We start from the raw sequence: 21,337 nt of genomic DNA, 5'->3' as shown, positions 1-21,337 counted from the left end.
AAAATTTTGAAAACAAAATGAAAACTTTTTAGGAGAGAGTGCATCTTTAAAATAAATTTGAATCAAAAAATGCTTTACTTACCTGTTACCCAGCAGCAGTATTTTCCCCTTGTATTTCAATGGTCCTGCTGTACTTATACCAGGTTAACTTTATAGGTTCATCAGGCAGATTTTCTAATCTGAGCTTTCAGCCCAGGTATGCATGCAGCCCAGGTATTCTCTGGCTGACACTTTGCTAGTGAAAGGGTATGCTGTAGCCTCTACTCAGGAGTAACTCAGTTATAGGCTTGTTTTTTTTTTTTGACAAATCCTTGTGCATCTCAGTGGATTCGACTCACTGATAAAGAATTTAATAGACAGTGAAAGCTGATCAATATCAAAGTTTGAATAAAAATTGTTGATTGATTTTTCATTTTAACATGCTGACATTTAGCAAAGTACTACATTTCAGGCCAGTGATACATATGATGTGTTATATTCCAAGCATGCTTTAAAATCCCTCGATAATAATCTACTGTTTTTAGGCTAAAAGCATTTTGCTCATGATTTCTGTAAATTATGTGGAAAATTGCAAATTCTGAGGAAAAGATGATCACCAGAACATGATTCTTTGTAGACTGTTCTTATGGTTGGCTTAATTTAAAGAAACAGAAGCTTGGCTAAAATAATCACAGGACTTCATCTGACATGAATGAAAAATTAAATCTTTGATATGTCTTGTGAAATAGAAAAGATATTCTAAAACTATGTCTTTAAAATGTTGTACTTTTCCTTGAATTTAGAGTTGGGTTGAAAACTCAGCCTGAATCAAAGTGCCCAGAACTACTAGCAAATTACTGTGATATGTTACTAAGAAAAACACCCCTTAGTAAGAAGCTTACTTCAGAAGAAATTGAAGCAAAATTAAAAGAAGTGGTATGTATATGTCTGACACAATACAAATTTGCCACTTTTTTGTAGATGCAGATTACACTCAATGATCACAGATTATACTCTGTCCCCTTGCACTCTGCTGCCCCCAAATGCAAACCAGCTAATTTTTCTGATATAATTTTTCCTATAGCTGCCAACTATCCAGAAGACAATTCAAAACTGTTTTTGTAAGAATGATGTACATACAAGTTCAGGCTCTTAAATCAGAGGGGTAACTTCACTCATACCAACACCAACCTGATTCCACAACCTATGGACTCACTTTTAAGGACTTACAAGTTATGTTTTTTATTTATTGCTTATGTATTATTATGTTTTTTGTATTTGCACAGTTTGTTGTCTTTTGCACATTGGTTGTTTGTCAGTCTGTCATGCAGTTTTTCATTGATTTTATTCTGTTTCTTTGTATTTCCAATGAATGCCCATAAGAGAATGAATCTGGGGTAGTGTATATATATATGTACTTCAATAATAAATTTCCTTTGACTCTTTATATTAGTTTCATATTCCACAGCAGGACAAACCAAAACACTGAAACAGTTTTTTTTGTATTCCTTTTATTTGTTTTGAAATTGTTAGTAAGGATTAGAAATGTGTTACCCAGGTTTGAACAACTAGATATATTCACAGCTGGTACAAAGCACTTTTTTTAATGAGTGAAAAGCAAATACAGGCAAGTTCCATGTTACGAAAGGTTACCATTCTGAGAAAGCTGTCCTTGTTTGAACCTTTGTAGAGATTTTCCATAATATTTAACCCTATTTCCCTTTTTAGTCCTATGTTATAAGACAATAAGGAGCAGAATTAGGGCACTTAGCCCATTGAGTTTGTTCCACTATTTGATCATGGTTGATTTATTTTCCCTCTCAACCCCATTCTCCTGCCTTCTCCCCATAACCTTTGACACCCTTACTAATCAAGAGCCTATTAATCTTAGCATTAAATATACCCAATGTCTTTGTCTCCACGGCCTTCCATGACAGTAAACTAAACAGATTCACCACCCTCTGGCTAAAGAAATTCCTCCTCATCTCTGTTCTAAAGGGACGTGCTTCTATTCTGACACCGTGCCCTCTGGAACTTGATTCACCAACTATTGGAAATATTTTCTCCATGTCTACGCTATCTATGAATGAGGAGATCCCTTCCTCATTCTTCTAAGCTGCAGAGAGTATGGGCACAAAGCCATTAAACATTCTTCACATGTTAATCCTTTCATTCTCAGGATCATTCTCAAACTTATTCTGGTCCCTCTCCAGTGCAAGCACATCTGTTCTTAGATATGGGGCCCAAATCGTTCTCAACATTATAATTACAGTCTGACCAATGCCTGAAAAGCCTCAGTATTACATCCTTGATTTGTATTCCATCCTTGATTTGTATTCCAATCCTCTTGAAATTAGTGCTAACATTGTATTTGTCTTCCTTACTACCAACTCTAACTGCAAGTTAATCTTTCAGGAATCCTCCACTAGGACTCCGTTTGTACTTTCTTGTAATTCAAAGTCCTTTTGCACCTCCATTAGTGAATTTGTTCCCTGCTTATAAAATATTCTGTGCCTTTATTTGTTTACCAAAGTGCATGACCATACACTTCCTTGCACTGTATACCTTCTGCCAATTCTTTGCTCATTCTCTTAATCTCTCCAAGTCCTTCTGCAGATTCCCTGCTTCCTCAACACTCCCTCCTCCTCCACGTATCTTTGTATCATCCACAAACCTGACCACAAAGATTCCATTATTTGGGTCATTAACATAAAACGTGAAAAGTAGTGGACCCAATGCTAACCACGAGTCACCCAGAATAGTTCCCCTTCAATCTCACTCTGTGCCTTCTGCCAGTCAGATGAGCTACTGTCCATGAGCGTGTTGTGCACGTAACACCATGGGCTCTTGTTTAGCAGCCTCGTGTGGTGGCACCATGTCAAAGGCTTCAGAAAATCCAATGAAACACCACTCACTTACTCTCCTTTATCTATCCTTCCTATTATTTTCTCAAAGAATTCGAACATATTAGTAAGGCCAAGTTTTGCCTTAAGGAAACCATGCTGATGTTGGCCTATTATTGTGTGCCCCAGATTCTCTGGTCATCTTTAAAAGATTTCAAATATTACACTCCTATTTGAGGACACACTGTCTCTGCAACTCAAAAAGAACAAACATGGAGACATAGAACTGCAGCCCCCTTGCTGTACCATCAATATTTAGTGATAAATAAGATCATTTAATGGGCTTTGGATCAATATTTCAAAGAGAAGCATTGCAGGCATGTTTAAGATATTATACCCAGCTTCTACATTATAGTAGAAGCGTGCACTTGTGAGGATTAATGAATTAAAATTTAGTTAGCTAGTATAGCTTCTGCACATGTTGTTAAAGCTAATTCCTTTGCACTTTAAGGAGGCTGAAAGTTGTTGCATTTCTGTTTGTATATATTTTGCCAGCAACATAATAATTGAGGGGAAAAATCTGAACTCATTTAAAACTATAAGCCAGTGGTGTTCTGCAAGGATCAGTGCTGGCACATATTACTTGTAATATATAGGAATGATCTGGATGAAATTGTAGGTGGTCTGATTAGTAAGCTTGCAGACAGCACAAAGATTGGTGAAATTGTAGATAGTGAGGAAGGACATCACAGGATGCAGCAAGACAGATCTATTGCAAATTTGGGCCGAAGGTTCAAAGCAAATTTATTATCAAAATGCATATGTCACCTGAGATTCATTTTCTTGTGGGCATACTCAGTAAATCCAAGAACCATAATAGAATCAGTGAAAGACCGCATTCAACAGAGTGGTCAAATAACCAATGTGCAAAAAGACAGCAGACTGCAAATACAAAACCAAAAAATAAATAATAATAAATTATCAATAAATATTGAGAACATGAGATGAAGAGTGCTTGAATGTGAATCCATAGGTTGGGGTAACAGTTCAGTGATGGGGCAAGTGAAGTTGAGTGGTGTTATCTCCATTGGTTCAAGAGCTTGATGGTCGAGGAATAATAACTGTTCATAAGCCTGGTAGAGAGAGTCCTGAGGCTCCTGTATCGTCCTCCTGATGAGGGAAGAGAGCATGACCTGGGTGGTAGTCCCTGATGATGAATATTGCTTTCCTGCGATAGTGCTCTGTGTAGAAGTGCTCAGTGGTATGGAGGGCCTTAACCGTGATGGACTAGGCCCTATCCACTACTTTTTGTAGGGATTTCCGTTCAAATGCATTGGGAGTTTCCATACCAGACTGTGATGCAACCAGTCAACATACTCCCCACCACACATCCATAGAAGTTTGTTGAAGTTTTAGATATTATGCTGAATCTTCACAAACATCTAAGGATATAGAAGTGCTGCAGTGTTTGCTTCTTAATTGCACTTGTGTGCTGGGACCAAAACAGGTTCTCTGAAATGACAATACTGAAGAATTTAAAGTTGCTGACCCTCGCCACTTCTGTTCCCCTGATGAAGATTGGCTCATGGACCTTCAGTTTCCTCTTCCTGGAGTTAATAGTCAGCTCCTTGGTCTTGCTGGCATTGAGTGAGAGGTTGTTGCTGTGGCACCACTCAGCCAGATCTTCGGTCCCCCTCCTTTGTGTTGATTCGTCACCACCTTTGATTTGGCCAATGACAGCAGTGTCGTTAGCAAACTTAAATATGGCATTGGAGTTGTGCTTAGCCATGCAGTCATAAGTGTAAAGTGAATAGAGCAGGGGTCTAAGCACACATGCTGTGGTGCACCTGTGCTGATGGAGACTGTGGAGGAGACGTAGCAAATCTGAGCTGACTGGGATCTGCAAGTGAGGAAGTTGAGGATCTAATTGCAGCAGGAGGTATTGAGGCCAAGGTCTTCGAGCTTATTGACTAATTTTGAGGATGATAGTATTAAATGCCAAGTTGTAGTCAATAAAGAGCATCCTGGTGTATGCATCTTTGCTATCCAGATGTTCCAGGATGAGTGAAGAGCCAATGAAATGGCATTTGCTGTGGACTTATTGTGCAGGTAGGCAAATTGAGCGGATCCAAGCTGCTCCTCAGGCAGGAGTTGATATGTTTCATCACCAGCTTCTCAAAACACTTCACCACACTGGATGATAGTCACTGAGGCAGGTTACCATGCTGTTTTTGTGCACCGGTATAATTGAAGCCTGTTTGAAGCAGGTCTCTGTCTCAGAGGTTAAAGATAGCGATGAACACTACAGCAGGTTGATCACCACAGATCTTTAGTACTTGGCCAGGTGTCTCATCTGGGCCAGATGCTTTCCTTGGGTTCACCCTCCTGAAGGATGCTGTCATATTGGCCTCAGACTGAAATCACAGGGTCATTGAGGGCTGTGGGAGGTTGTGATGGTTCCTCCATGTTATGACGGTCAAAGCAAGCATAGAAAGCATTGAACTCATCTGGGAGTGAAGCCCTATTGTCACCTATGTCAGTTGATTTTACTTTGTAAGAGGCGAAACATGCAAACCTTGCCACAGCTGTCGAGTAGTCTTCATTGCTTCAAGTTTAGCCTGTAATTGTCTCTTTGCCCATGAGATGGTTTTCCGGAGATCGTACCTGGACCTTACTCGGTTGCCATGTGATCTGGCCTCAGCAGATCTCGTGGTTCATCCAGGGCTAGACTCTGAATGATTAGTGGAGACACACATATCACAGACTGTATTTTTTTAAAAAACGTTGTAGACAACTGTGGTGTATTCATTCAGATGAGTCCTTGATTACGGCCCAGTCCTCTGACTTGAAGCAATCTTGTAGCTGCTCCTCTTCCTCCCACGACCACTTCTATGTTGTCCTTTTCTCTGGAGCTTTGCTCTTTAGCCTTTACCTGTATGCAGGTATTTGAAGGATAGCCAAGTGATCAAATTTCCTGAAATGCAGTCTGGGCATGGAAGAGTAGGCGTTCCTTATCGTAGTACTGCAGTGGTTTACTGTGTTGGGACCCCTGGTAATACAGGTTATATGATGATGGTAGAGATTTCTTCAGACAAGCCTGATTGAAATCTCCAAGTGTGATTTGAAATGCATCGGGGTGGATTGTTTCTTATGATGGTAGCATGCAATATCTTAAGTGCCTGATTAGTTGACTGATTGAGTAATGAAATGGTTAATGATTTTTTTTAAAAAAGCAGATAGAGTTTAATAAGACAAATTGTGTGGTGTTGCCTTTTGGGAAGGAAGATGTACAGAAAATGGCAGGACCTTTGAGCACAATGATGGAAAGTGGCAACACAAGTGGATGTTGTATACTTTCATAATTCAGCGCATAAAAGTATAAAAGTTGGGGCTTCATGATGCAGCCATAGAACACTTTAATTAGGCCGCAGTTGGAGTACGCTCTGCAATTCTGCCCCCTGTCCCCCAAACAGTAAAGAGGTAGAAGCTTCAGAGAGGGTGCTGGAGTGATTCACAGTAAACTGGCGTACGCTGTGCAATTCTGCCCCCTGCCCCCCAAACAGTAAAGAGGTAGAAGCTTCGGAGAGGGTGCTGAAGTGATTCACCAGGATGTTTATTTATCGATACAGCACAGAGTAGGCCTTTCTGACCCGACAAACCCAGTTAACCCTAATTTAATCACGGGACAATTTACAATGACCAGTTAACCTACCCAGCACCCAGGTAAAGTCCATGCATTTCACAGGGAGGACTTAAAGAGACTCCTTACAGAAAGGCACCAGAATTGAACTCCGAATACTGTTCGCCAACTGCTGTAAGCTGTAATACTGTTGTGCTAACTGCTACGCCGCCGTGGTGCTGTTGGCTGCTTGGAGAGTTATAGGGAGAAGATGGACGCATTTAGATTGTTTTCCTTGCAGCATTGTAGACTGAAGGGCAACTTGTTATAAATATATAAGTGAGGTAGATGGAATTTTCTTCAGGGTGGTACTATCGAATACTAGAGGGCAGCTGGAAGTGGGGAGAAAAGTTTACAAGAGAAATGCAAGGCAAGTGTTATTTTACATAGTGGTAGATACTTGGAAGCTTTTGTCAGGGAGGTGGTAGAAGCAGCTACCTTAGCAATATTTACAAGATATTTGGACAGACATGTGAACAGGCAGTGAAAAGAGGGATAAATGCCATATGCAGAGAGGTGGGATCAGTTAGACTGGTCAACAGAGACATGGTTGATTGAATGGCCCATCTCTGTGTTGTGCTGATCTATCTTCTAATGATTTAACTAACTCCTAATTGTATCTGTTATAGTTGATGCTGAGTTTCAGAATTGAAGTAGTTCTACCAAAAATATTGAATTCTCTTGATATGTTTTTTAACAGCTTCTTGTGCTGAAATATGTGCAAAACAAAGATGTCTTTATGCGATACCATAAAGCTCACCTAACAAGGCGTTTGATCCTGGATATTTCAGCAGACAGCGAAATAGAAGAAAATATGGTAGAATGGCTTAGAGTAAGTAAATACAATAGTGCCTTTCCACTGTTTTCAGGCACACATCTTTCCTTTTGATCCACTAAATTTGTTTATGAATGTGGTAAGCAAAAGAGGGTTTGGGCGGTGATAGCTCTAATTTACAGTAGTTCACTTGGTTCATTGATAATAGAGACTTGCTGAAAGGCAAAAAGATTTCTCTGCCCTCTGTCCCAAAAATTGTAATGCTTCACTTGAGTGTTGAATTGAGAATTTAAGAAAACCATATTTTTCATTTGCCACAATTTGAACTTGAATCAAAAGGAAGTGTTTCCCTCTTTTTGTTCCCTCTCCATGTTTTTCTCCACAGGCCATTAAATCATTATTTAATAAGGGAGTTGGCCAACTAATGTGTGCCCTTACACTACTAGTTATGTTTAACTTCGGATGATTAAAGTGAGCCAGTTTTGTTTTATCCAGAACAATATATAGGCACTACCAAATTGTAAAAGAAAATGTTCTGTGTGTTTTATTTACAACATCTTTTTAATATTTTGGCATATATAGCAGTGTCATTGTTGATCCTAATGACTCAATATATCTAGATTAATTTAGAATTATATTTGGTATGCTAATGTGGCGAGATGGCTGTAGTTCAAGCTCCACAGCAGTGATTGCAGAATATAATGTAAGCTGGCACTTCGTGTGGACTGTGCGAGTCAGCTGTTGGTCTTTCTAACAAAATACTAAACAGGCCTATTTTAATTTAATGGACATAAAAGATCCCAACTGCTATTTGAAGAAAAGCAAGGAGTTTTGGCAATGTCTTGGGTAGCATTTATCCCTTAGCCAACAGTGTGTTTTTTGGGGGTGTGAAAGGTGATTTGTAAATACAGATATTTAAGAAAATGTATAATTAAAAATGTCAAAGTGGGTTAATTCTAAGATTGCTGCAGAATATCTACAGTATATACACTTCCTTAACCTGTTGACATGGACTTATGTAACTATTGGTATAGGATTATTGGGCATAGTAAATTGTCAACTTCATCAACCCTGTGGATGTCTAGATTATCTAAATGAAGCATTATGAATGTGAACAGAATTTCATTTAATTACATCCATACACTTCAAGGAAATGTATCAAGACTAGGTCACAGAATCATAGAAATTATAAGGATCAATTGATTTGGATTTGAAGTTTTATTCTCTTGTGTATTAATCTCTGATGAGGCTTGTTATACTCATTATGTGACATAATTTAAGTCTGTAAATCAATTCCTAAATGTGCCTAATTTCTAAGTGTGTTAAGTGTATGTCGAAGTGAAATGTATTTGGGGGAAAAAAAATAACTGAACTATGGAATATTCCATGGCAAGATGTACCCAGTATTCAAAGTTCAGAGTAAAATGTGTTAGGGTACATTCAACTGACCACATACAACCCCAATATTCTTTATCCTGTGGGTATACTTAGCAAATCTATAGAACAGTAACTGTAAACTGTGCAAATGAAAATATAAATAAATGGCAATAAATAACTAGAGCATGAAATAACAAAATAGAGTCCTTGGAGTGAGACCATTGTCTGTGGGAACACCATAAATAGAATGAGTGTTGTTATCCCTTTTGTAAAAAGGAATATTATAATTTTCCATATAAATGACTATTAGTTACGTTTAGATGTGAGATCCAAGATGAAACTTAAGGATGCATATCATAAAGAACTAAAAGACTGAAAACATTTGTAACTGTAGTTTATAAATGTACAAAGTGATTCTGATTGGTGTGACCTGGATGCTGGTGCTGAAATGGTATTGTTCTGACATGTTTTAATGACTTAAGGTTTAAATGTGAAGTAAATGAGTCATAGGAAGTAGCTCAGAAACCACGATAAATTAGATAGAATATTTGTGTAAAGCAGTGGTGCTTTTTGATTTGAGTGCAAAATATGTGTTTAGAAAATATGACTGGTTCATCAGAACACGTAGGTGACTCTGTGTTTTACCCAGTCTGGTAACAGAAATTTTCCTTTACGGAATTCCCAAATCTCCCCAAGAATTTGAGGTGCAGAATTAAAATTTGTTTTCATGGAATTTGTGTGGTAGGAAATAAGTATAAAGTGTGAAAGAAACAACAAATGTTGTCTTTTTTTAAATACACTAAATGCCACGTGGAAATAAGATTTTAGGTACATCATCACATCAATTGGGTTGGCAGTTACAGCAAAATTTGTCCTTGGCCATGCCCTCTCTTGTCCAAGAACATGTAAACTGACATCTTCGTGTAGTCCTGACCTCTTCGCCTGCAAGACGTTTTCTCTGAGGTGCTGCTTTGTGAGGTACCATTGTAGCTATGGTCACCTCCTTATAGTAGTCCTGCAGCCTTCCACCATGTTCTTAACCTATTATCCCTGAATTCCTTTTATATTATCTTTCCCACATGAGCCCCAGCCCTTGTTCTCCCCTGGTATCTCCACTTTTTAAACCCTTTCCTAATCCACCAGCTTTGTGTATTTCACAAATTATTATTTCTCTTGAGACTTGTCTAACGGTGACATAGACCATAGCAGACAGTAAGACATAGGAGCAGAATTAGTCCAATCGACCCTTCCGAGTCTGGTCCACCATTCTATCATGGCTGATTTATTATCCTCAATCCCTTTCTCTTGCCTTCTGCTTTTAACCTTTGACACCCTTACTAATCAAGAAGCAATCAAGCTCAGCATGGCAGAACATGGAAAGGAACAGCACAGAAACAGGTCCCTTAGCCCACAATGTTGTGCCAAACCAAATAAATTAGTAATTAAATAGTCAACTGAACTAATCCCCTCTGCCTACGCAATGTCAATATCCTTCCATTTTCCTCACATTACTGTGCCTATCCAAATGTCTCTGTGTCTATAATGTATCTGTCTCTACCACCATCCCAGGCAGTGCATTCAGAATACCCACCACTCCCTGTGTTTCTTAAAGAAATTGTCCTTCACATCTCCTTTGAAATGAACCACTCCTGCCCTCTGGTTTTGGACATTTCAACCCTGAGAAAAAGATACTATCTGTGTGCTCTCTCCATGCTCTCATAATCTGAGCAACCTCTATCAGATCTCCCCTCAGTCTCTGCTGCTCCAGAGAAAACAACCCAAGTTTGTCCAACATCTTTTTATAGCACAAGCCTTCTAATTCAGGCAACGTTCTGGTAAGCCTCTTTTGCACCTTCCTCACAGCCTCGACATCCTTCCTGTAAGATTCACATACTTCTCTTTTTTCTTCTTGACAAAATTCATCACCTCTCTTGACATCCAAGGTTCTCACACCTTGCCATCCTTGTCCTTTCTTCTGACTGGAACATACCTGTCCTGTATTTCCACTTGGTCTTTAAACACCCTCCACATCTTGAATGTGGACCTGTGCAAAAGACCCAATTAACATTCCCTTGTTCCTGCCTGATGCTCTTTTAATTTGCCCTACTCCAAATTAATACTCTCCCACAAGCTCCATATTTATAGCTACCTTAAAGTTTAAGGAGCTGTGTTCACTGTCCCCTAAACTGGAAAGGAACCAATATTCAGGCCAGGAAGTTTGCTACTAGGGAGGATTTAAACTAGTTTGGCAGAGGGATGTGAACCAGAGCACCTGGTCAAAAAATGGAAGGATAGAGAGGAAGGCAGATGTCAGGGCCAGTAAAAAAAAAAAAAAAAAAAAAAATAGGAGCAAAGTAATAGATATGATAGGATGGATAATTTGAAATGTTCGTAATTTAATGCTTGGAGTATTATAAGTGAAGGTGTTGAACAGAGCATGGCTCAGTACATGGAACTGTGATGTGGTTGAGAGAGGGACAGGAGTGGGTCCTTAATGTTCCAGAGTTTCAATGTTTTAGAAAACATAGGGAGGGAAAATGGGTGGGGGGTGTGGAAATTGCACTAGTAATCAGAGACAATATCATAGCTGCCATCTGAGCGGTCATAATGGAGGGCTCACCCACTGATGTCTACATGGCCATGAGTAATCAGTGTTGTGTGCTTGTGGTTGAGGGGGAAGTAGTTACCAAGACACCAAAAATTCCTTACTGTTTTTATACTGATGAATGTAAAAAGCCAGAATAGAATGAGGTTGTATTTCAATACTTTGTGCCAATTATGTACAATCTGACAATGCAGCATTTCTTTGGTATTGCATGGAATTGTTCTGTATTCATCTCTGCATTCTATATGCGGAGAAAACCTATTTTGTTTTGACCAAGATCAAGGTACAACCAACTGAGGAAAGTTGATAATCCTATACAGGTACTCAGAAGCTTCAGAGCAGCACAACAAATTCCAGTTGAAAAAAGGTATGAATTATTCTGAGAATTTAAAGTTCAAAATTTGATTTCAGATGATCAGAGTAGTTTGGATGTTTTCCTGACAATCTATTTTTGTACAATTTCACAAATTACAGAGGTGCAAGAGAATGCAGATGTTGGAATCTTGAGCAACAAACAACCTACTTTAGCAATTCAATGTGTTAGGCAGCATCTGGGTGTGGGAGGGTGGCGACGGAAGGATTTTTCAGTGTTTCAGGTTGAAACCCTGCTAACTTGTATCAGGAATCCTGCTCAGCTCATTGAGTTCCTCCAGCAGAGGCTGAAATTCTTCACAGGTTTCAGCCTTTGTTAATGCTGAAGTGTTTTCTCTTTCAATGCTACCATATATCTTTGCAAAGTACACTTTTGCCCCATGTGAAATTCCAAATTTGGAACGTTACATATTTGCTTGCAGATTTTATTTTATTTAGGTGACCAATTTCTTTTGAGTAGCAAAATTTGTATTTATAGTTTAATCCTTAAATGTATATTTTTGTAAGATAGAAATTTGTGTTTTTGTGTGTTTATAGGAAGTAGGAATGCCTGCTGACTATGTGAACAAATTGGCCAGAATGTTTCAGGATATTAAAGTATCTGAAGACCTCAACCAAGTTTTCAAAGAAATGCACAAAAACAATAAGTTGGCCCTTCCAGGTATAACTTTCTTTGGGATGTATATTAACTTAAATTAAGAATGGAAAATGCAGAAAATTTAAATGTTAATTGAATGGTACTGATTAATTTTAAATAAAAATATGCTGAAATTCCATCGTTCAGTGTTAAAATACAAACAGATACAGAAGTAAAATATTTATTTCAAATTTTCTTTTTGCACAAGACATCCAAATAATGTGCTTGTAATCCTTTACCTGATTTAGCTGACTCTGTGAATATCAAGATTTTAAATGCTGGTGCCTGGTCAAGAAGCTCAGAGAAAGTATTTGTTTCTCTTCCAACTGAACTTGAAGATCTTATCCCTGAAGTGGAGGAATTTTACAAAAAAAATCACAGTGGTAGAAAGTTGCATTGGCATCACCTCATGTCCAATGGAATTGTAAGTAGAGAATCCTTTTGATGTTAACTTATAATTGATTTATTATTGTTCACGTGTACTGAGCTTTGGCTACCATCCATGCAGAGTATTTCATTACATTGGTACATCAGTAGTACAAGGGAAGGGCACTAATAGAATGCAGAATACAGCATTACAGAGAAACTGCAGTGCTGGCAGGCAGTATGGTGCAACACAGGGCAAGATAGATTGCGGTCGAGTCCATCCTACCATACAAAAAGTCTGTTCAGTAGTCTTTTATCAGTCTTGTTAGAAGCTGTCACCTTGAGTCTATTAGTATGTGCTTTCAGGCTTTTGTATCTTCCGCCTGATGGAGGACAGGAGAAGAGAGAATGTTTGTAATAGGATAGGTTTTTATTTTGCTATACTTAATGAGCTAGAATTACCACTTTGTGAAATTTTGGTTGAAGTTTAATTATTAAATCTGTCCTCAGAATGTCCTTATGAAATAGAATAATAGGTGGGGAGGGGAGGGAATGTCGACTCAGACCATGAGAGAGAGGTCTGTGTCGGGCATTTTCATGCAGATTGGAAGTCTGTGTGGGGCGCCACTCCTCGCACAGACACTAGAGCAATGTGTGGTTGAGTGCCTTGCTCAAGGACACAAACACGCTGCCACAGCTGAGGCTCGAACTAACGACCTTCAGATCACTAGACGAATGCCTTAACCACTTCACCACGTGCCCAACACTAATAGGTGAGAAGTCTTTAAAATTCAGTACTGAAATAATTTGCAGTTTACACTTGGCCAGAATCTGGGAAAAGGTCACTTTCTGAAAAATATTTTGAAAATAGTGAAAGTTGGGTTGCATATTTAAGTGGTGGTGTCATTTTTTTGATGCATGAATGTCAATTAATGTTTGTCTCTTTTGCGTACTGATCTTATTTAAAAGCCAGAATTTCACATTACTATTGGTGACTCTTGGATGGGTGCAGTTGAAGATCAAGTTCAGTGTGATGTGTCATTGCTCATAAGATTGAATCAACCGTCTGGATTATCAGGGAGAATAGCCATTTACATGAAGCATGGCAGGGCACCTGACACTGATGTATTGAATTGAACTGAATATTTCTTATATCCTTCACATACATGAGGGGTAAAAATGTTTATGTTACGTCTCCATCTAAATGTGCCATGTGCAATCATAGTAATTTATAATAAATAGAACAGTCAATGTAATATAGAGAACACTCAAATCAGCATAACTTCATCAGTCTGATGGCCTGGTGGAAGAAGCTGTCCCAGAGCCTGTTGGTCTTGGGTTTTATACTGTGGTACTGCTTCCCAGATGGTAGCAGCTGGAATAGATTGTGGTTGGGATGACTTGAGTCCCCAGTGATCCTATGGGCCCTTTTTACACTCCTGTCCTTGTAAATATCCTGAATTATGGGAAGTTCACAACTACAGATGCACTGGGCTGTCTGCACCATTCTCTGCAGAGTCCTGTGATTAAGGGAGGTACAGTTCCTGTACCAGGCAGTGATGCAGCCAGTCAGGATGCTCTCAGTTGTGCCCCTGTAGAAAATTCTTAGGATTTGGGGCCCATACCAAACTTCCTTAACCATCTTAGGTGAAAGAGGCGCTGTTGTGCCTTTTTCACCACACAGCTGGTGTGTACAGACCAAGTGAGATCCTCAGTGATGTGGATGCCGAGGAAATTGAAGCTGTTTACCCTTTCAACCCCGGATCCATTGATGTCAATAAGGGTTAGCCCATCTCCATTCCTCCTGTAATCCACAACCATCTCCTTTGTTTTTGTGACATTGAGGGAGGGGTTGTTTTCTTGATACTCCTGTGTCAGGGAGATGACTTCTTCCCTGTAGGTCACCTCGTTATTGTTTGAGATTAGGCCAGTCAATGTAGTATTGTGGCAAATTTAATCAGATTGGAGCTAAACAATAATTGATACAATCAGCAGAGGGAAAGGACAATTGGTCATACGAAAAATAAAATCTGTCAGATGTCTATTGAGTTTTCAGTATATGACATTTAGTGAATTGCTTTTGTTGGTTTTATTTTTAGAACAGAAGCAGAGATAACTATAGAGAGTAAATAGTCCAGTTCACATTAAGCCAAGCATTCGTTTAGTATCTTAAGCATTTAAAACATTTGAAAGTCAACTAGAAATCAGACTGAGGTTCCTGTGCAGTTCTTGATCTTGCTGTACTTGAATTGTTGTTTGTAAGCTAATTAAACCTCATTTGACAAAAAAGTAATTTTTCTTTAATTCAGAAGTACATAAATTAAGATACTGAATAAGCTTCATTGCTGCAGAAGTAGTGCCTGTACTGCAATGGTTACCAGTATCATCGGTACCAACCAACTCACTCCATGTACTCTCTGCCCTTTTATGGCTCTGTTTTATTTCTCTCTGGGTCCACCTCTCTTTTTCTCTCCCTTGGCCCACTTCTATTTTTCTCGCCCTCGACCCCTCACTCCACCTGCATATCACCCCCCCCCCCCCCCGGAATCATACTTTAAGCTGATTCCCTTGTACTCCTGTGGCCTAACATGATTTATGTCATTAAATGCTTCTGCAGTTTTGCCTGTTCATAACTTTGTTTTTAAGGTGATCCTGAAACTTACCTTTGGGTTTAATATATTTTTTAAAAAATTTTAGAATCTATTTTGCTTTGTATTGAAAAAAATTTTAAAATAATTAAATTTTCTTTTACTTCCTAAACAGATAACTTTCAAAAATGAGGTTGGTCAGTATGATTTAGAGGTAACCACCTTTCAATTGGCAGTTCTGTTTGCCTGGAACCAAAGACCAAGAGAAAAGATTAGTTTTGAAAATCTAAAATTAGCAACTGAACTACCAGATGCAGAACTTAGGAGGACGTTATGGGTATGTTATTTTTATTTTCAACAACCATACACCCTTTCACATTTGAGAAGTAAACTTGTATTGCCTGAAATAACAGTAACATTTATTTACTTAAAATATTCCTCACAATAATATAAACAAAGTTAGCACCGTACAACTGAAACCAATATGGATGACTAAAATTAACTTCCTTTGAGGAGTGTTTTTGAAGAGAACTGCTAACAGATGGGGAATTTCAAATACTGGAATGTAAGCAATACAACAATAGTGGTGACAATATATGTACTTTGATAATAAATTTATTTTGAACTTTGAAAAATTGCTTAGGATGCTTTTCTACTGCCTTTCACTTATGAGGAGAGACTGGTGGCTGTTTTGTTTTCTTTGGAGGCTGCTGGTGTTCTGATACAGGTTGTTTTGTAGCTTTAGAAAACTTTGATTCGGTTCTTCTTAGAATATTATGTGTTTGCTCCATTACAGGAAAGATGTGGAGGCTTTGGAAAGGGTGCAGAAAAGGTTTACCAAGGTGCTGTCTGGATTACAGTGTATAAACTATACGGAGAGGTTGGACACACTTGGGTTGTTTTCTCTGGAGCACTGGAGGCTGAAGGGAAATTTTGATAGAAGCTTGTAAGGATAAGAGGCATATATACATAGACAGTTCCCCAGGATAGAATTGTCAAATACTAGAGGACATGAATCTAAGGTGAGAGGGGAAAGAAGTTTAAAGTGTGGAAGGGTTTTCTATAGAATGATAGGTGCCAAGAAACAGCTGCTGGGAGGAATGATGGAACAGATATGATAATGATGTTTAAAGGGCTGTTGGTCACATAAATATGCAGAGAACGAAGGCTTTTCGATTATGTTCAGGCAGAAGAGATTTTGTTTAATTTGGCACCGACATTGTGGGGACAAAGTCCTGTTCCTATTCTGCACTGTTCTGTGTCCTTTATGTACAAATGCACAAAATTTTGGAGGGCATTTCTAAAGTAGGTAGGAGGACATTTTTCACCATAACAGATGTGTTTAAAGCCACAGTATAGATTTAGTGTAAAAGATTCAGAAGGGATCTAAATAAGAATTTTTTAAATGCAGAGGATGACTGGAATCTTGAATTGCATTGTCTGAGTGGGTAGTGGAGACAGTCACTCTGTCACTTCTAAAGTATCTGTTTAAGCACTTGAATTATCATAGAAAGTAAAGCTTGGATTGAGTGCTAGTAAGTGGGTTAGTTCAGACAGATTCTTGTGTTGTTGTGGACATGGTGGGCCGAAGGGCCGAATTCTATGCTGACACTTTTTTTTGAGCCATTAATTCTGAACGCTACAGATTGAGCCTTAGATTTTATATGTATCACTTTTACTATTAAAGATGCCATTTGTGCATTTGATTTTTGGCCTTCTTGTCAAATACATTTAATGCATTTCATAATTAATCTTACTAGTCCTTTTATTTCTAAAGTCTCTTGTAGCTTTTCCAAAATTGAAACGTCAGGTTTTACTCCATGAACCTCAAGTTAGCTCACCCAAAGACTTTACTGAAGGCACACTTTTCTCAGTGAACCAGGACTTCTCTTTAATGTAAGTACTAAAGCCTAGTTAAGTGAAGATATTGAAATATTAAGATAAAAGGTTGTGGAGGAAAAAACAATTTAGTTTCTATTCAATTATTTCTTACTACCTGCTTTATCTTGGCTTTTTAAAAATAGTCTTAACAATGTGGCAGAATATTTTTAACATATCTAGGGAAATGTAATCCAGTAAACTAATGAGATAAGAAAACTATATCAGAGAACCAATGTATAAAGGCAGTCTCTTGTATCATCACAAGCAAAGCAGTACATATCCAGAATTGTGGCATGTAGCTGTTGGAAAACAGCAATCCAGTTTGGTGGAGAATTTTACTGCTTTCTTTTAAGTTGGGACAGATGTCGTTAGGTCGCATCTGGAATTTCCAGTTGGCGGACGATTTCCCTCCACGCCGTTCTGTCTCAACACTTGTCCACAACATCCCTAGTCTTGCCCAGCTTGGTTTAATCCTTGATGTTATCCAGCCACGTTGTTCTTTGCCTTCCTCTTCCTTTCTTTCCCTCCACCTTTCCATACAGCAAGTCCGACAAGATGTTATCTCTCCGAGTAACGTGTCCACAATAAGCAACTTTTAACTTCATAATCTTCTCCAGCAATATCCGTGGTCTATCAACTTCGGACAAAACCCTCTCATTTAAAGCTTTCTCTACCCAGCTGATCTTCAACATTTGTTGATAGCACCACTTTTCAAAAGCATTAATTTGTTTCTTGTCATCCTTCTTGAGGGTCCATGTTTCTGATCCATACATCAGCACTGACCATACATAACACTCGAGGAAGAGGATTCTACTTTGGATGTCTACCTTCCGATTGCATAGTAGATCTTTTAGCTTCATGAACTGGGCCTTAGCCATACCTATTCTCCTTCTGATCTCAACTTCACATCTCCCGTCATCTGTCAGACAACTGCCAAGATATTCAAACTTTCACACCTGTCCAATGTCTTGTCCATTCACTTGTAATGATACCATCATGAATGAGTCTTTAGTGTTTGTTTTGCTTACCACCATTGATTTTGTTTTGTTGGGGTTGATTTTAAGTCTGTAGTCAAGGCTTTTCTCATTCACTTTATGCAGCATAATTTGCAGTTTGCATTCGCTGTCAGCTAACAACGCGGTGTCGTCCGCATACCTGATATTATCCATCTTCCAGCCTCCAATTGGAATACCTGTCTCCTGATGGTAGCATTCCCGAAAAATCCATTCTCCGTAGAGGTTGAACAAATCCGGCGATCCAACACAGCCTCGCCTTACACATCGTTTAATACATGTCCATGGTGATAGCTCATTTTCTATCCTGACTGCCACTTTCTGTTTCTAATACAAGTTCCTTATTACCTGCACATTCTCCCATCCCAGATCTTACTTGTTCAGCACCTCTATAACTTTCTCATGTCTTACTTTATCAAAAACCTTTTCATAGTCAATAAAGCATAAGTAGATGGTCTTTTGTGCCCCAATGCATCTCTCCATGGTGTTTCTCATCACAAGTATTCCTTCCCTTGTTCCTGAGCCTTTACGAAAACCAGACTGCGTTTCTTTGATTTCATCGCTGATTGTACCTTTCATTCTGCCGAACACTATTTTCAACAGTAGCTTGACGCAATGAGACATTATGCTTACCGTCCTGTGTTCATTACATTTTATCGCCCTTACCTTTTTTGGTAAGGCGATACATACCGATTTGAGAAAGTCCTCCAGAACAGGGGTCCCCAACCTTTTTTGCACTGCGGACTGGTTTCATATTGACAATATTCTTGCGGACCAGCCAACCGGGGAGGGGGGGCGCGATTAGGGTTGCCAACGGACAAGAGTAACAGTCAAAACGTTGGGTTTACCCTGAGAAAGACTACAACGACCATGAAGCCTTGCGCGGGCACCAGTGCGCATGCATGGCTTGCACAAGTGTGTATGTGCCGATTTTTATTCTGCAAATCGCTTTTGGTGATTCTTTTCGGGGGGGGGGGGGGGCCGGGTGTTAATCATGACCGGAATATAATGATAAGTGGCTAATACACTCGATTTCATTTCTAAAAGGGTTTATCTAGTGAATTTAATATTAAACACACAGCGCATGTTTTTCTCGCATGAATATAGCGATAAGTCAGTTATCATGGGAGGACAGGGGAGCTTGAAGTAAGTGTTGAACGAACTTCCTGCAGAAGTGGTAGAGGCAGGTTCGATATTATCATTTAATGAAAAATTGGATAGGTATATGGACAGGAAAGGAATGGAGGGTTATGGACTGAGTGCAGGTTGGTGGGACTAGGTGAGAGTAACATTCGGCACGGACTAGATGGGCCGAGATCACCTGTTTCCGTGCTGTAATTGTTATATGGTTATATAAGTCAATAGCATCATAACATTTTAAGTAACTTTTGGATATTAAACACACAGCACATATTTTCCCCGTATGAACATATAAAATCATTGCAATACACCAGTATTGCTGAATCATTGGGAGCACCGGGCTTGTTTTCCTGCAGCAAGACGGTCCCATCGAGGGGTGATTGGAGACAGCGATACTCGAACGGGGTTCGTTATGTCCAGTCTATTCTGCAATTTAGTTTTCGTTGCATTCATTGCAGAGATACGTTGGAAATGGAAGCAACGTTTTTAGTGCTTTCGTGGCTATCTCAGGATATTTAGCCTTGACTTTGATCCAGAATGCCGGCAGAGATGTTATATCGAACATACTTTTCAGCCCGCCGTCATTTGCAAGCTCGAGGAGTTGGATCTCCTTACCGCGCTGACATGGATGACACGCGGTTAATGACCTCGCTTGCTTTCAAGCTCCACAGTGGGCGTGACAGAGGATGAGGAAAGGTGCAGCTGATTCCTATCACCAAATCATATAATTTCCTCGCGGCCCGGTAGCACATGCTTTGCGGCCTGGTGGTTGGGGACCGCTGCTCCAGATTTCCTGTCATATAACTGTTGTTTAATATCGCTAAAAGGTTCGTTTTTCCCTTCGACCCAAGTGATTAAAGAATTTCAGTGGAAATCTTGTCTTCACCGGCCACTTTTCTGACTTTTAGACTCCAAATCGCACTTTCCATCTCTGACATCAATATTTTAGGTTGATCAGTCATTTGATTTAATTGTGGTAAATCAGCAATCCTGCTATCTTCAAATAATTCCGAGATATACTCAACCCATCTGTCCGTGTTCTCTTCTTTCTCATAGCACGGATTACCACTACTGTCTTCGATACACCCAGTTGATGGCACGGTCCTCTTTAATTTTGTCATATCCATTACTTTTTGGTGAAGGCCTCTATGATCATAGCTTCATTCACACTGCTCAATTTCTTCACACTGTTCATTCATCCAATTCTCATTCTCTTTCGCTTCCTTGCATTTTCTTTGAATCAAGTGGTGTAGGGTTTTGTATTGTTCATTATCCTGATGTTTTACCTTTTTTCTTTCTTCAGTTAACTTTCCCTACTCATTGGTGAACCAAGGGTTATGTCTTTTGCTCTTTTTCCGATAACCCAAGGTCTTTTCTGCAACTTCTGTCACTGTTGTTTTAAACTCTTCCCAGATGTTCTCCACTGCCATGTTGCTACCGTTGTCATCTAAGACTGAAAATCTATTCTCTATTTTGACCAAAATATTCGATCTTTTTTGCTTCATTCGTAATGAGTAAATGGAAGTCTGTCTTATTTGATGGTTTGGCCTTTCTCATCTTCAAATGCATACTCATGTCCAATACCACAGGGTTGTGATCTGTATAACAGTCAGCACGAGGGTACGTTTTCACCTGCTTCACTCCATTCCTGAACCGATTGGGTACTAAAATATAGTCAATTTGGTTTTTTACTGAACCATCAGGACTGGTCCACATGTACAGTCTCCATTTTGGCAGACTGTACCTGGTGTTCGCAATCATTAGTTTGTTAGTTTTTGCAAATTCAACCAGTCTTTCTTGGTGGTTGTTTCTTTCCCCAAGCCCGAAGGGTCCTACAGTCAAAACTTCTCTTGCGCTGCCAACTTTGGCATTAAAATCACCAAGAATCACAGTTACTTCGTTGTTTTTAGTCTTTTTCATTAGCTTTCCAACTTCTCCGTAGACCATATTGACTTCGTCATCGTCATAGTCTGTGGTTGGCATTTCGACCTGTATGACGTTGATGTCAAATGGTTTAGCTGAGATTTTAATCATCATCACTCTTTCGTTAATGGATATACTGCCTTTGATAGTTCTCGCTGT

At 39.2% G+C, this 21,337-nt stretch overlaps 1 protein-coding gene across 2 annotated transcripts in view; it reads left to right on the top strand.

Moving 5' to 3' along the window:
- Positions 1 to 21,337, top strand: part of LOC140200184 (cullin-5) — a 79,993-nt gene that overhangs the window by 45,462 nt on the left and 13,194 nt on the right. For both annotated transcript variants that reach the window (XM_072263111.1, XM_072263112.1), the window contains exons 12-17: positions 783 to 915; positions 7,202 to 7,333; positions 12,168 to 12,291; positions 12,516 to 12,691; positions 15,397 to 15,558; positions 16,999 to 17,117. In XM_072263111.1, coding sequence (XP_072119212.1) covers positions 783 to 915; positions 7,202 to 7,333; positions 12,168 to 12,291; positions 12,516 to 12,691; positions 15,397 to 15,558; positions 16,999 to 17,117 — 846 coding nt within the window. The remainder of the gene's footprint in view (positions 1 to 782; positions 916 to 7,201; positions 7,334 to 12,167; positions 12,292 to 12,515; positions 12,692 to 15,396; positions 15,559 to 16,998; positions 17,118 to 21,337) is intronic.

This window comes from Mobula birostris, chromosome 7 (genome assembly GCF_030028105.1).
Source record: "Mobula birostris isolate sMobBir1 chromosome 7, sMobBir1.hap1, whole genome shotgun sequence".
Classification (NCBI taxonomy): Eukaryota; Metazoa; Chordata; class Chondrichthyes; order Myliobatiformes; family Myliobatidae; genus Mobula; species Mobula birostris.
This window is presented reverse-complemented; position numbering and strand designations above follow the sequence as displayed.